The 12,363-nt window shown below is 36.4% G+C and overlaps 1 protein-coding gene across 8 annotated transcripts in view; it reads left to right on the top strand.

Moving 5' to 3' along the window:
* SOX6 (SRY-box transcription factor 6) overlaps positions 1-12,363 on the top strand; it is a 368,657-nt gene that overhangs the window by 149,424 nt on the left and 206,870 nt on the right. For all 8 annotated transcript variants that reach the window (XM_066187620.1, XM_066187618.1, XM_066187619.1 and 5 more), the window contains one exon: positions 2,574-2,784. In XM_066187620.1, coding sequence (XP_066043717.1) covers positions 2,574-2,784 — 211 coding nt within the window. The remainder of the gene's footprint in view (positions 1-2,573; positions 2,785-12,363) is intronic.

Genomic DNA, 12,363 nt, shown 5'->3' with positions numbered 1-12,363 from the left:
TTCTACATTTTAATCATCCACCAAACTGGCAATATAAAGTGGTTTGTTTATTAATTAGACAAACCCTCATTGTTGCAAAGGCGGTCATTCTGCCTCCTTCCATAAATCTGCATCAATTGTGTGGAGTTTAAGCTTTTCTCAACACCATTGTAGATATTGCAGTCTTTTGGGCATGAAAAAGAAGGGTGGATGTGCTGCCTGATGGAGGCAGGACCAGGGGAGTCTTTCAGTACAGCAAAGGAACTTTGTGCTGGACCATGTATGCATTCAGACGAGGAACAGAAGAGGTTATCAGGAGGAGGAACATTCCGTTATTCCTACTTACTCCACAGATTTGCCTTATCTGCTTGTTTCCGGCCTAAACAATAGATTTAGTGTTCCTTGCTGAAAGCATGAAAACCCCTGCATTGAGCCTGATGGATGTGCTTCATGCACTGTAAGAGGATGTTGCTCTCTTGAGAAAAAACGCCTTCAAAATTACTAAGTAGCTCTTGTACTGTCCTCAAAGGCGAAAGTGCCGAAGTATGTGGTATTAATTCTTCATTGAGGAAAGGCAGAAATTCAAGCTTTACATCTGAAAAACATCAAAGATGCTCTTTTCATCTCCATTGTAAGACCAAGTTTTAAGAAAAATGCAGAGTAGTTTTTGTTAGAAAGAGTTACATATATGAAAGCTTTCCATTTTAAAGGCAGCTAAGTAAGTTCATCACTGTACCTGGTCTAAGATATTGTTCTTTGTGATATTTGTTTCTTCAGTGCATACAAACTGATGGAGTGAAAAATTTGTTAATGCTTATTTGCTGAAAGTACAAAGATAACATTTTTATTCCACGTCACCTCTCTTTCTGTTTGTGCCTGCAAAACCTCTGTCGCTCCTACTGCGTTGATGAGGGGCTGCTACCAGTGGGATGAGATATAGTGTCTTCTAATTTCCTGTCTTAGTGAATAAATACATTTGCAACATCCCTAGCAAATGCTGCCTCCTTCTCCAGTGACAGTAGCAGTGCTGTGCTGATCACAGACTGCTGTGCTTGAAGATGATGTGTCACCACCTCCTCCTGCACAGTCCCCAGCTTTGAGTTACCCAGCTTGCTCATTGCTGGTCTTGGTCCTCCTGTTACATTGCACAGCTACTTCCTAATCTGTTTCAGACTGAAGCAAAGATTTGTGTCTCGTGGTGTTGCTGATGGTTAATGCTTTCTAGGCTTTCTTCAGAGCACAAGTGTCTTCAGTGGTCTGAAGTTGGGTATTTTCAGCTCATAAAGTAGCCGGAATATTATTTTTATGAGGAACACTGTGCATTGTGAGAATGTTTTTTGACAAGACTATTAGTTATCTTCTTAATGTTTAAATGTGTTGCTACTATTACTCTTCAATTAAAAAAAAAAGTATGTTGCAAGGAATCTAATATACACACAAACATTTCTAGGTATACCATAAAGAAACAAACAAAAAAAAACCCAGTAGTTTTTTTTTCCCAAAATGTTTTACACTCCTAGCCTGGCATTATTAAAAATTAAAATAGAAGAGTAATTTTGCGAAAAGAAGTGTGTGAGAAATTCTTGTGCTTGAGTTTTTGAGGACAAATCCAAGAACTACTTCTCTTTTTAGCTGAAATTGTGAAAGCAGACATGCAGTGAATGTTGCAAGTATGACTGGGAGAATGACAAGTCTGAGCCAGAGAAGTTCAGGAAGGGCTTTCCTGTTGGGTGACATCACAAAATTGAGGAGAGTTGTCATTGCTCATTGTTTTTTGATGCCTTTTTTTTTTTTTTAACAAATTTTTTGCTCGAATAAGCTTTATCTATTGACAAAGGAGATGAACCCTTTTTACTTCTATGTTTTTTGACTATGTAACACCTGATGGTGACCATATATGTTGTGGTCTTGGTACCTGTGTATTGGCATATATGACTTGTTTTGCCGTAACTTAATTTCCTTGCTCATTCTTGCCTATGTTGTCCTGAAAATAAGACTCCTTTTGTTTATTAGAAACATTGTAACGTTCATTCTTTAAGGAAAATTTAAATTTAATTTAAAAGGCAGTGAATGTGCATGGATGCATACGTACCATTAACCTTATTTAACTGTGAAGTAGATTCCTTCCTCCTCGGTCATGGTTGGCCTAACACTTTCTCTAGATTTAAAGTTATGCTGTTTTCCATTAGCTGAGGATCTATCCAGGAGTAATTTGTCCTTCCCTCTACTTTCTTCCTTAGTGTTACAAATATTGTCCTTACTTAAGGAACTAAAGATAACTGTAAAAGCGTAACACGTTCATTGTTAAAAAGTGTTCCTTGTTGCTTCTTCCTGACGAGGGAAATCCTCGATGAAGATTATTTCAGGCATGAAGTATGAATGTTAGAAACATGGAGAAAATTGGGTTTAAGGACAAAAATGCCTGTGTAAAGCACTGAAATGAAAAATTTTAAATCATAATGCTCAATTTATAAACTGAAGGAGATATGTAGGCTTGTTAGCATTACAAACTAATAAATAAACTTTTGCCTGCCTGAGATCCTTCTACCATGAGAGAAGAACCCGTGTTTTGACATTGTTTTGTTTCTTTGCAGGAGTCAGAGAGTAATAAGTTATGTTCCCTATATTCCTTCCGAAATACCTCTACCTCACCAAACAAGCCCGACGAAGGAGGCCGTGACCGCGGCGAGCTAATGACCAGTGTTAACTTTGGGACGCCGGAGCGCCGCAAGGGAAGCCTAGCAGATGTGGTGGACACACTGAAGCAGAAGAAACTAGAAGAAATGACCAGGACTGAGCAAGAAGGTATGCTCTGGATAATAAGATTGATGCAGTTCCCCCACCCCCCCCCCCCCCAATCCCGTAATTTTTATGGCATAAAAGATGTGTTGGGTATCAAGGGCCATAAAACTTCATAATTGGCAAAGGCTAGGATAAAGTTATTCACAGGTTTCCATGGCAATGGTAGTTTGAGATCCATTAGGGATTTTAGAAAAATATGCCAGTTTTTAAAAACTTTTTAAATTGTCTTGGTTGTGAGTCAAAGCAAGAAAGTTGGATTTGGTGAAAACTCAAGTCTTACCTGAAAGAATTCTTAGCTGGCTGTGGACTTGTGAGGGATATTCTTCAGTTGTATTTGTTCACTTTTAAAAGACAAATGTTTATTTTTAACAATAAGAATGAATAAAACATGAGCTGGTTTGTTTTGCCTTAGAAATTCTCATCTTTCATCACTTTAATAACCCAGCATCTGTAACTAGGAGAATGGGAAAGAGTTTTAAGTGTAAAAGTACATAGTTCTGACCTATATAGCTAAAATTACAGAGGAAGAAATCTCTCTCTCTCTCTTTTTTTTTTTTTTTTTTTTTTTTTTTTTTTTTAAACAGTCTCCTCAGATATTGTTATAAGCATTAAAACAGAGATAAAAATGAGGACAAATCTTTGAGTGCTAAGGCAGTTTATGTAGCCAGTCTTTATTCAGTCTATACACTTTCATTGATTTTATGAAGATTTTGGCCATGCTAGGAAACATAGAGAATTGGAGAGTGAGTTTGTCAGCGTATGTGTGCAGGGCCCACCATGAAAATTTCTCCTCTTGGTAAGTAGAATGAAGTCTCACTTGGTTCTGCAACAATACCTTTTAGTCTGTGAGCTTATACACGAGTTTGAATCAGGGAAGTTGTGAGAGCAGGAGGCTCTGAAATAGAAAAACAGGTGTGGAGGCATCTGTGTGGATTCTCTTGGATATTTTACCAGTTCTGTTTTGTGGCATTAAAAATAACCCAGGAAGAATATTTATAATGTAGCAGAGCCAAAAGGCAGTAGAACTTTGTGATTCTTTTTTTCTTTGAAATATGAATGAATTCAGAATTATTTTGACTCCTCAATTTCGTGATATGGTCACAGTGCACTTCAACCACTGAACTTTAAACTCCCTTGGCCTCATGTAGCAATGCAGATTTTAATTAAAATTGAAGCTGATACAATAATATGTTTAAATATGGGATAAAATCATGTAGTGATGGAAGTAGGCTTCCAAATTTCTTTGCATAATTGTTAAATGCCAGTGTGTTCTATAGGTGTCCTTTCTGAAGCTGGTGAAACATCTCTAAAGAGAGAATGTCCCAGATTCTTTACTACCATCTGTCTGTTTTCAGCTGTAAAGATCACTCTTTTAAAAATTGCTTTCTTAGATTTGGTGGTTAGGCTAGGAAAACTATTTTAAATATTACTTTGGCAAAGTTGTTTTCTGCAGTCAGTAGCAGTCGTTCGACACCCCATGCTAATCAAAGGTCTTGGCTCGTACTTTGCTGCGGGAGTGCTTGAGTTGCTGTGGATTATGTTGATACCACAGCTAAGGCTTTTCCAGGAGTGTACTGGATGATGTGCTAATAAAAATGTGCATCAAAAAGTTTAAACATCTATCTGTAGGGAGTCAAGCATTTCATAACTTATTTTTGTATGGGTTCTCAAGGGTTTTCTGCACATCCCCTGTATTAGTATATATTGGTTGTTTCCAGGGTGCAGAGCAGAGAGATCCTTCTCTCTGAATCAGAGCCTTCTATGCTGTGTGCTCTCATCAGCAGTGAAATAAAGGTCATTTTTGATCTATAAAATAATCTTGCCTTTTATGGACCACATTATAAAGGAAAGCTATTCTAAAGTCTGCCTGTAAGTTCAAAGGTATTTGACTGTATCTTTGTGTTTAGGTTCGTCTTTGATTAGATATTAGGAGACAATTTGCTGTGAGAGTGGTGAGGCTCTGGCACAGGTTGCCCAGAGAAGTTGTGGACACCCCTCCCTGGAAGTGTTTAAGGTCAGGTTGGAGGGAGCTGTGAGCCACCTGGTTTGATGCAAAGTGTCTCTGCCTACAGCAGTGGGATTGGAATCAGATGATCTTTAAGGTCTCTTCCAACCCAGGCCATTCTGTGACGATTTTATGGTTCGGCATTAAGTTCTTTTCCATTCATCCACCATTTTCTGCAGGAGAAAAAAATTACTTATGTTTGACAGAAAATAATTAATGAACATCTGACTGGTACCACACAAACTAATGCAGAAAAATAATTAATAGAAAGATTGGAAATCCTTCAGGATGTTACACTTAGGAAGTTCAATGTTTCTAAACTTCTGTGTAGGCTAGGAATATCAAAATTCTTAGAACAGATTTGAATACCCAATTCAGTATTTAGAGGTTTCTCTGAATTAAAAAGAAGTATTCTTTGTACTTGTTTGATTAAAATAAAATGTTCAAAAAATAATTATTATTTTAAGATTGAACTTTGTTTTAGCTCTGCGCAGTCAGGGAAATGAGGTCTGAGGTTATGAAATTGATTTGTCATCTTACAGTGTCTTTTGAACAACCTGATTAGTAGCCTGATCACGCACTTACCATACATGATGCTCTTTAACATATATCCTTTAAAATATATTTCTATGCAGTTCTTTTCTTAAAATGGTATGCAACCAATGCAATTGAGGAGCTCTTTGTGTACTTAGTCCTGCCCTGTCACAAAATTGCTTATCCAAATTGAAAAATACCTGCTGTTGCTGACTTTTTTTAAGAAATAGAGAGAATAATATAATTGATTTAATGAATGAAGTGGAGAAAAGACATGTGTTTCTACTGTATACTGTGGTGTGGGGCTTTAAGTCCTGCATATCTCTTTTACAAGAGTGTAATAGTTCATGCTAGCCTCATTTATAGGGATGACCTCCTTGACCACTGATGTTGCTGTGGGATTTGGGCTAACACACAGTCATATGTCAAGTTAATTGTAGAGTTAAATGTGGAGTAAAAAACTCAAGAATTCCAGTCGTCAGATCAAACTCCCAAGCCAGCACAGCAAAAGGCCTCTTTTAATATTGTTACATAGTAACTTCCTAAATATCCATCCGTATCCATTTCTGCCCATCTATATCATCTGAATTTGAGAAATACAGGTTGTTGGGGTCAAATACTTAAATACTTTGTGCTACACACTCAGATATTAAATGTCATACTTGTATAAACGCCTTGTGGTCTCTGTTGTAGCTCATAACATTGGAAAAGAAATATATACTGGAGGACTTTATCATGTCTAAATAGATATATTTAATCAGAGTCCTTTGGCTCCTGAAAATAAGTTGTCTAATGAGAATTTCATCTGAGCAGCTGTGACTGAGGAGGTCAACAGGCATTGCCTAAGAGAATATGGCCCAGCTGGTTAAATCTGGTTGTTGTAGTGATTTAAATGGTCAAGTGCTGCTTGTAATCCAGGACCGTCTGTTTGTAAAGGGAAGAGTGAGTGCTTCAGCATAATGTACAGCTGTTTTAATCTCTCTTTAATAATAGTGCTTCAGCCAGTGTCATGTCTTGTGTATGGTGTGGGAACACGGGTGCCTCACACAGGAATACACCTTAGGTATGTTTTTAGCTTTATTTGTAGTCTGAAGACAGATTACCAACAAACAACATATTTTTTGGCTTTGTGGTCCAGTGTTTGCATTTTTTGTACAGTAAGGCACTCCTGTGTCTTAATTTGTAATGATTTAGAAATGAGACAACTGATGAGAAAATATTAATGGAAAAAGAAAAGAATGCTACAAACATTTAGAGTTAATTTGAGTATGTAAAGACTTTGCTGACATGTGTTCTCATAAGACAGAGGAGGTCAGAAATGAACAGGTGTCTAATTTAATCAACAACATTAGACTCTAGGGCCTCTTGGATAACTTCAGTATATTCATCTTAGTTATTCTTTGAGCCAAAGGATTGCTTTACTGGTGTTTTTCTTTGGAAGTATCCTACAGTACAAGCAAGTATTAAAGCCCTACATAGCTCAAAATGAAGAGTTTATGTTAGACAGTATGGTCTAACTCCTCTCCTTTTCTATCCCCTTTAAGTAAGATACTTTTCTTTTTGAATATTGCTTATGTTACTTTTGTGAGACAGATTTACAGTCTGGATTCTACGCCGAAAATTGGCTTCTAGACAACTATCCTACTGTACTTCATCATAAGCCTCGAGGAGCAATAATTAGTAGTACACATCTTGTCTGTAGCGAGGAGAGCAGATTTCCCCCTTTCGGATCTGGAATGCTAGGTTGGCAGGTCAGCTGGCACTTCTGAGCTGGAAACTGGGCATGTCATTTCTGCTAAGTGCTAAGCCCTCATTACTCAGGGCCTGGATTCCTAATTCACTTTTGACCTTGATTCTGAGCAATGTATACAGTATCATTTTTCAACCAAGCTCTGTCCACAATTCTAGCACAAGCTTTTTATGAAGTGCTTCCCATTCTTGTTTCCTCCTTGAAGACCATAGTTGAGCGTTCAGAGATCAAAGATTTCTATCTATGCATGGTGGAATAATGAATATCTACATAAAGAGAAGTATATTCATAAATTTCCATCTATTCTCTGTCATGTGCACCTGTTTGTACTCTCTGTCTATGGGGGGATACATGGGTGGATATCTAAATTAAAAATTAAGGGTTCACATGTATTATTAAATCTATATGGAGTAGGGAAAAATCTTATTAAATTACTCAGTAGTGGTGGTTTTTCTGATTTTGTGTTTTGTTAATATTTTTTCTCCAGCTTCATACTTCAGTTAATAATAACTGAACATTTCCTGTTATATTGACTTAAAATAGATTGACACTTGCCCTATAAAACTTTCTATCATTCCAATAATTATACTGAAATATAATGTAAGTATATTGAAGTATTGCACACACAAATCCACAAATTTCCTGATAATTTCACTGGGAAGTAAAGAAACTTAAACTTTCACTTACTGTGTTTTATAAGTGGACATTGGCAAACAATTTTGGTTGCAATTTTTTATTTTTTAGTTTTTTTTAAAATTATGATTGTTTGGGGTTATTTTTTAAGAGTGTGTTTATATTTTATTGTTTTAAATGAATGCAGAGTTTCCATTTTGCATTCTTTGCAAAATAACTGAGAACAGCAAGAGTTCAGACGTGTGTGCTTGTTTTTTAGTATAGTTTTAAGCACAACCTTTGAGAACCTTACATGTCAGTTTTCTTTGCTGTATCAGTCCTCAAAGTGAACTGCTGACCATTTGTGGTCAGTGAATATTTTAAAATGTTTTTCAGAATTTTTGCAGACATTTAATTCAAGTTCTCTGTCCTGTGGTGTGCTGGATACCCACACTTTCCACTGATGAAGGCACGATCCCTGGCTGTCCTAACACACTTGGTGTTTATAGACCCCTGCGGTGTTTTTTTTTTTTTTTTTTTTTTTTTTTAATGGATACAGATATTTTGTTCAAGACTTCAGAAATGTTACTGGGTTTTGGTATTAGGATTATCCAAAGTGATCAATAAAAATTACTTATTATTAGTATTCTATTCTTTGTGCTACCCATGAAATTTGCAAATGGTCACTGCCATTTCTCTTTGGATATGAAAAACTCACCTTCTTCAAATCCTTTAATCACCTCTGAAAAAGTCTGCCATATCTGCTTGGTACCATCCTCATCATGTTTTCCTTTTCTTCTTAAAAATTACTTTAGCTAAGAAAATTCAGAATCCATTATATATATATAGTTAATTTAATAATCTTTTATTCGCTTTTTATTGGAAGCCGTATATAGTGGCATCTAAGAAAGAGAATTTTCTTCTAAACTCCAGACATGCTTCCAAAATAAAAATGCAAAAGCTCAAATGTCCAGAAAATAAATAGATGACTCAGACCAAATTAAAGGAGAGATATGAAGCGCATTTTCCTAAATTGCTGTTTTCTTCCATTATTTACCTCCTGACCATAAAATTAAATGCAACTTACTATTTTTCTCTCTCTCTCTCTCTCTCTCTCTCTCTCTCTCTTCCAATTATCTTGGTAAAATCAATTTGGTCACTCTTTTGCATTGCAATATATGCTGCTGTTTTAGAAAAGCATATTCTTCTATTTCTAGACACTTTATAGATCATAGAATTCCTAAGGATTCATTTGTAGAAGTCTACAGTGAATTCCTATGTCTTACTGTGTTAAGTTAGAGTAATTTTGGACTTTTTTTGGAACATTACCGAAGTGTTTTCTAGGGTTATTTTCCTGATAACTAAAAGAAGATGCAGCCTATTTTCCTTCTCTCTGTTGTATCTGATTTTTCTATCAGAATTTCATTCCATTAATGTAGTTTCATTTAATGAAATTTTGAATTCAGCATACATTTAAAGAATTTTAAACTTTTTTTGCAAAGAGTGATTCAGTCTGTGTAATCATACTGTGTCTGGCCATTAATATTTTGTCTCGTATTTTTATTTATCATTCTGACTGAGAATTTAGGCATTTTTGATTATTCAATTTCTCATTCCTTTAAATTTTTCAGAATAGTATTTTGTGATTAAATGTTATCCCACAATTTTTATTTAAGGAACTGGCACATATTGTCATCTTTCCACCTCCTCTTTGTATTTATCTGGCTGTCTACACTACAGTCTTACCCAGTATTGTAGCATTTGAGAATCTAATCATTACTCACAGGTTCTGTGTGAATATAGGAATTTTTCAGCACTTTTCAGTGTGTCTCATGTTACATTTGGAAACTCCTGCTGAGTTTTCTTGGTTCTGGAATTCATTAATGGCACCCAAATGGAGAATAGCTCAGATTTTACATGGGCATCGTGGAGAACGAGATCTACATGAGTAGTTCGAGAGATTAGTTAGATCATCTGCTTTGCTATGAGGTTTTCATGTCCTCTCTTGGTTCTTATTCAGGATCATCAGCAAGAAACTGGTGAGCCTGATGGTAGCCATTTCAGAACCTGAAAAAAACCCCAAAAAACAACAAACTTTGGTTACTCTCAGACATTTACCTTGGTGTAGGATCCATGGAATTTTATGGAGCTTCTACTTTCCTAGAGGTTCAGTTTCCCAAAGCATGTTGCTCTCTTTTTGAGGCTTTGTATCCATGCACCTCTACCAAATTGTTGCTTTTCTTGTAAACAAAATCCTGATAGGGGAAGAGTCTGAAATTCAGGACACAATTCTGAGAATTGGAACATCCATTATAGTCATGAAAATTCTTTATTTTTGAGCAAGTGTTTGCTTTTTGCTTTTACCACTTTGAGATTCTTGTATCACATTGAAGAAACATCTTTATTCAACCTAGAATATGTGAGATGAGTCAAATACTTTTCATTGGAACAATTGTGCCTTGACCCTGTTCTCATTGTCCCTGAACAGGACAGATTATACTGAAAAAGGCTGAAATCTTCTCTTTGCCATCATCTTCTGACCATTCCAGTCAGTTCCTCCACAGAGACGTGTTTTCCAATGTCCTACCTTCAGGGATCATCTCATTTTTCTTTAATCCCACTATAACCCCTCAAATCTGATATTCTCCAGTGTTAGATACAATTTAATTTATTTTTTTTATTGCATGATAAATTCTCCCAATGCTTCCATCTTATGTAATTTTCTGCACTATGTTCCTCTACTCTTCTGTTTCCATTTTAGACATGGTCAAACATCTGCTATCTTTACACTATTAGTATGTTATTAGTATGGTGAAAGCCTTATTAAAAAAGCATATCTTAAAAGCCAGCTTTTTCCTAGGGGCAGTAAAAAAAGTAAGATCAGTATGAATAGGCACAACTGACAGTGAGCTCTGTGGTAGAGAGTATAAGTGAGTAAGTAGCTGTAAAAATACGGAGTTGCTTCACTTGCATGATCTTGGCAGCAGGAAAATAAATTCAAACTTCATTGGTTTCTGATGTTCTGTGACACAAACAACGTTATGATCAGATGATGCTTTAAAATGGCAATTGAAATACATTTTGTAGTCATCAGGTTAATATCATGGACTAGAGGGACTAGATGTGATACTTCCCTTCCTAAAATTGCTAGTGTAAATAAATATAAGGATACAAGGGAAAAATTGGCCTTGAACATGGCTGATCTTGTATGCCATTGTATTTTCCAAGTTCTGGAGGGTGAATGGCCTCAGGTTTCTTTGGTGATGGACTTTAGTTTTAGTTAGTCTTACTTGCTTTGCCATTCCTGCTGTTTTGCAACAGGGGCTAAAAGTGCTTTAAGTGCCTGTGACTGGGGTAATGAATGAAAATATCTTCCCAGGACTGCGAGTATTGCATTAGACTGAACAGTCACCTTACTTGTAAAAGCACTATTAGAGAGGGGCAGCTGTAAGTAAGGATAACGATTTGTGTCCAGTGCTTATTTACTGAAAATTGTAAATGTATTATTTATTGAGAGCTCTCCAGACAGTGCTTGTCAGAATAAAAATGTCAACTCTAAGCAAAATGTTATAATACATAATAAAAATGCTAGGTACACACTTTGGAGATACAGCTAATTAGATCTGCTTTTCTTAAAGAAATGACAGTAAAAATGCTCAGCAGCATATACATTTTAAATGCTGATATATTCCTTATTTTTCTATATAGTATTTGGTTTAGATACTTTATAATTATTTAAAAATAATTTTGACAACTTTATTTGGTTGCCACAGGAGAGACAGAGGCACTTGCTGCCTGGCTGCATGAGGCAGTTGCATGCTCAGGCTTTCTTGTTCATACAGTGGAGAGAGTAGCTACTCTCCCCTCTGTGTTTCAGTCTGAAACTCCAAGATGCCACTTTGTCTGCGAGGGAAACCTGCCTCCAGTGGAAGCAACAATTATTAAAATTAGTCTTCAGCCATGCTAATTAACCCCAAACAAATATTCTTAACAGGGAGCCTAAATCCATTCTGTGTCAATGTTGCTTTTGTGTATTATTAAATATGAGTAGGAATTAGAGAGCAAAAAATAAGTAGCTAATTTTTTCTATTTAAAATATTACTTCGTATAAGTGTGGGGTTTTTTTGTTCCCCCCCCCCCTTAAAATTTGCAGTGAGAAGAATTGGTGTTTAAAAATTTTGGAAAGCACTTTCTACAGTATTTTACAGTGTAAGGGGTGAAATTTTCTTTTGAATTTATCGTTTTTTGCAAAGAACTGCTCAATTCAGCATCATAAAATTTAGCATGTCATCATGAAAAGCAGCTTTCTTCTTCTGAGTGTATCAACCAACCCGAGAAAGAGCCTCACTCTGATTATTTTAGGGGCAGTCTGTCTGTGCTCCCCTGTACTCCATTTCCGCAGAATCAAGGAATCATGGAGTGGCTGAGGTGGGAAGGCATTGCTCCTCTGCAGAGGGCAGGATCGCCTACAACACATTGTTCAGAGTCATGTCCTGTCAATTTATGAGTATCTCCAAGGCTGTAAACTCTACAGCTTGTTCAGTGTTTGGTCATCCTTACGATAAGCAAGGATTTTCTTTCGGTTTGAGGGAATTTCCTGTTTACCCTTTTGTTCTCTTTGCCTCTGGGCCTGTGACTGGGCACCACTGAGAAGAGCCTGGATCTGTCTTTACTCCTGCCA

The sequence above is a fragment of the Chamaea fasciata genome, unplaced genomic scaffold, assembly GCF_029207755.1.
Source record: "Chamaea fasciata isolate MVZ Bird 193981 ecotype frontalis unplaced genomic scaffold, bChaFas1.0.hap1 SCAF_7, whole genome shotgun sequence".
In the NCBI taxonomy this organism is placed as follows: Eukaryota; Metazoa; Chordata; class Aves; order Passeriformes; family Sylviidae; genus Chamaea; species Chamaea fasciata.
This window is presented reverse-complemented; position numbering and strand designations above follow the sequence as displayed.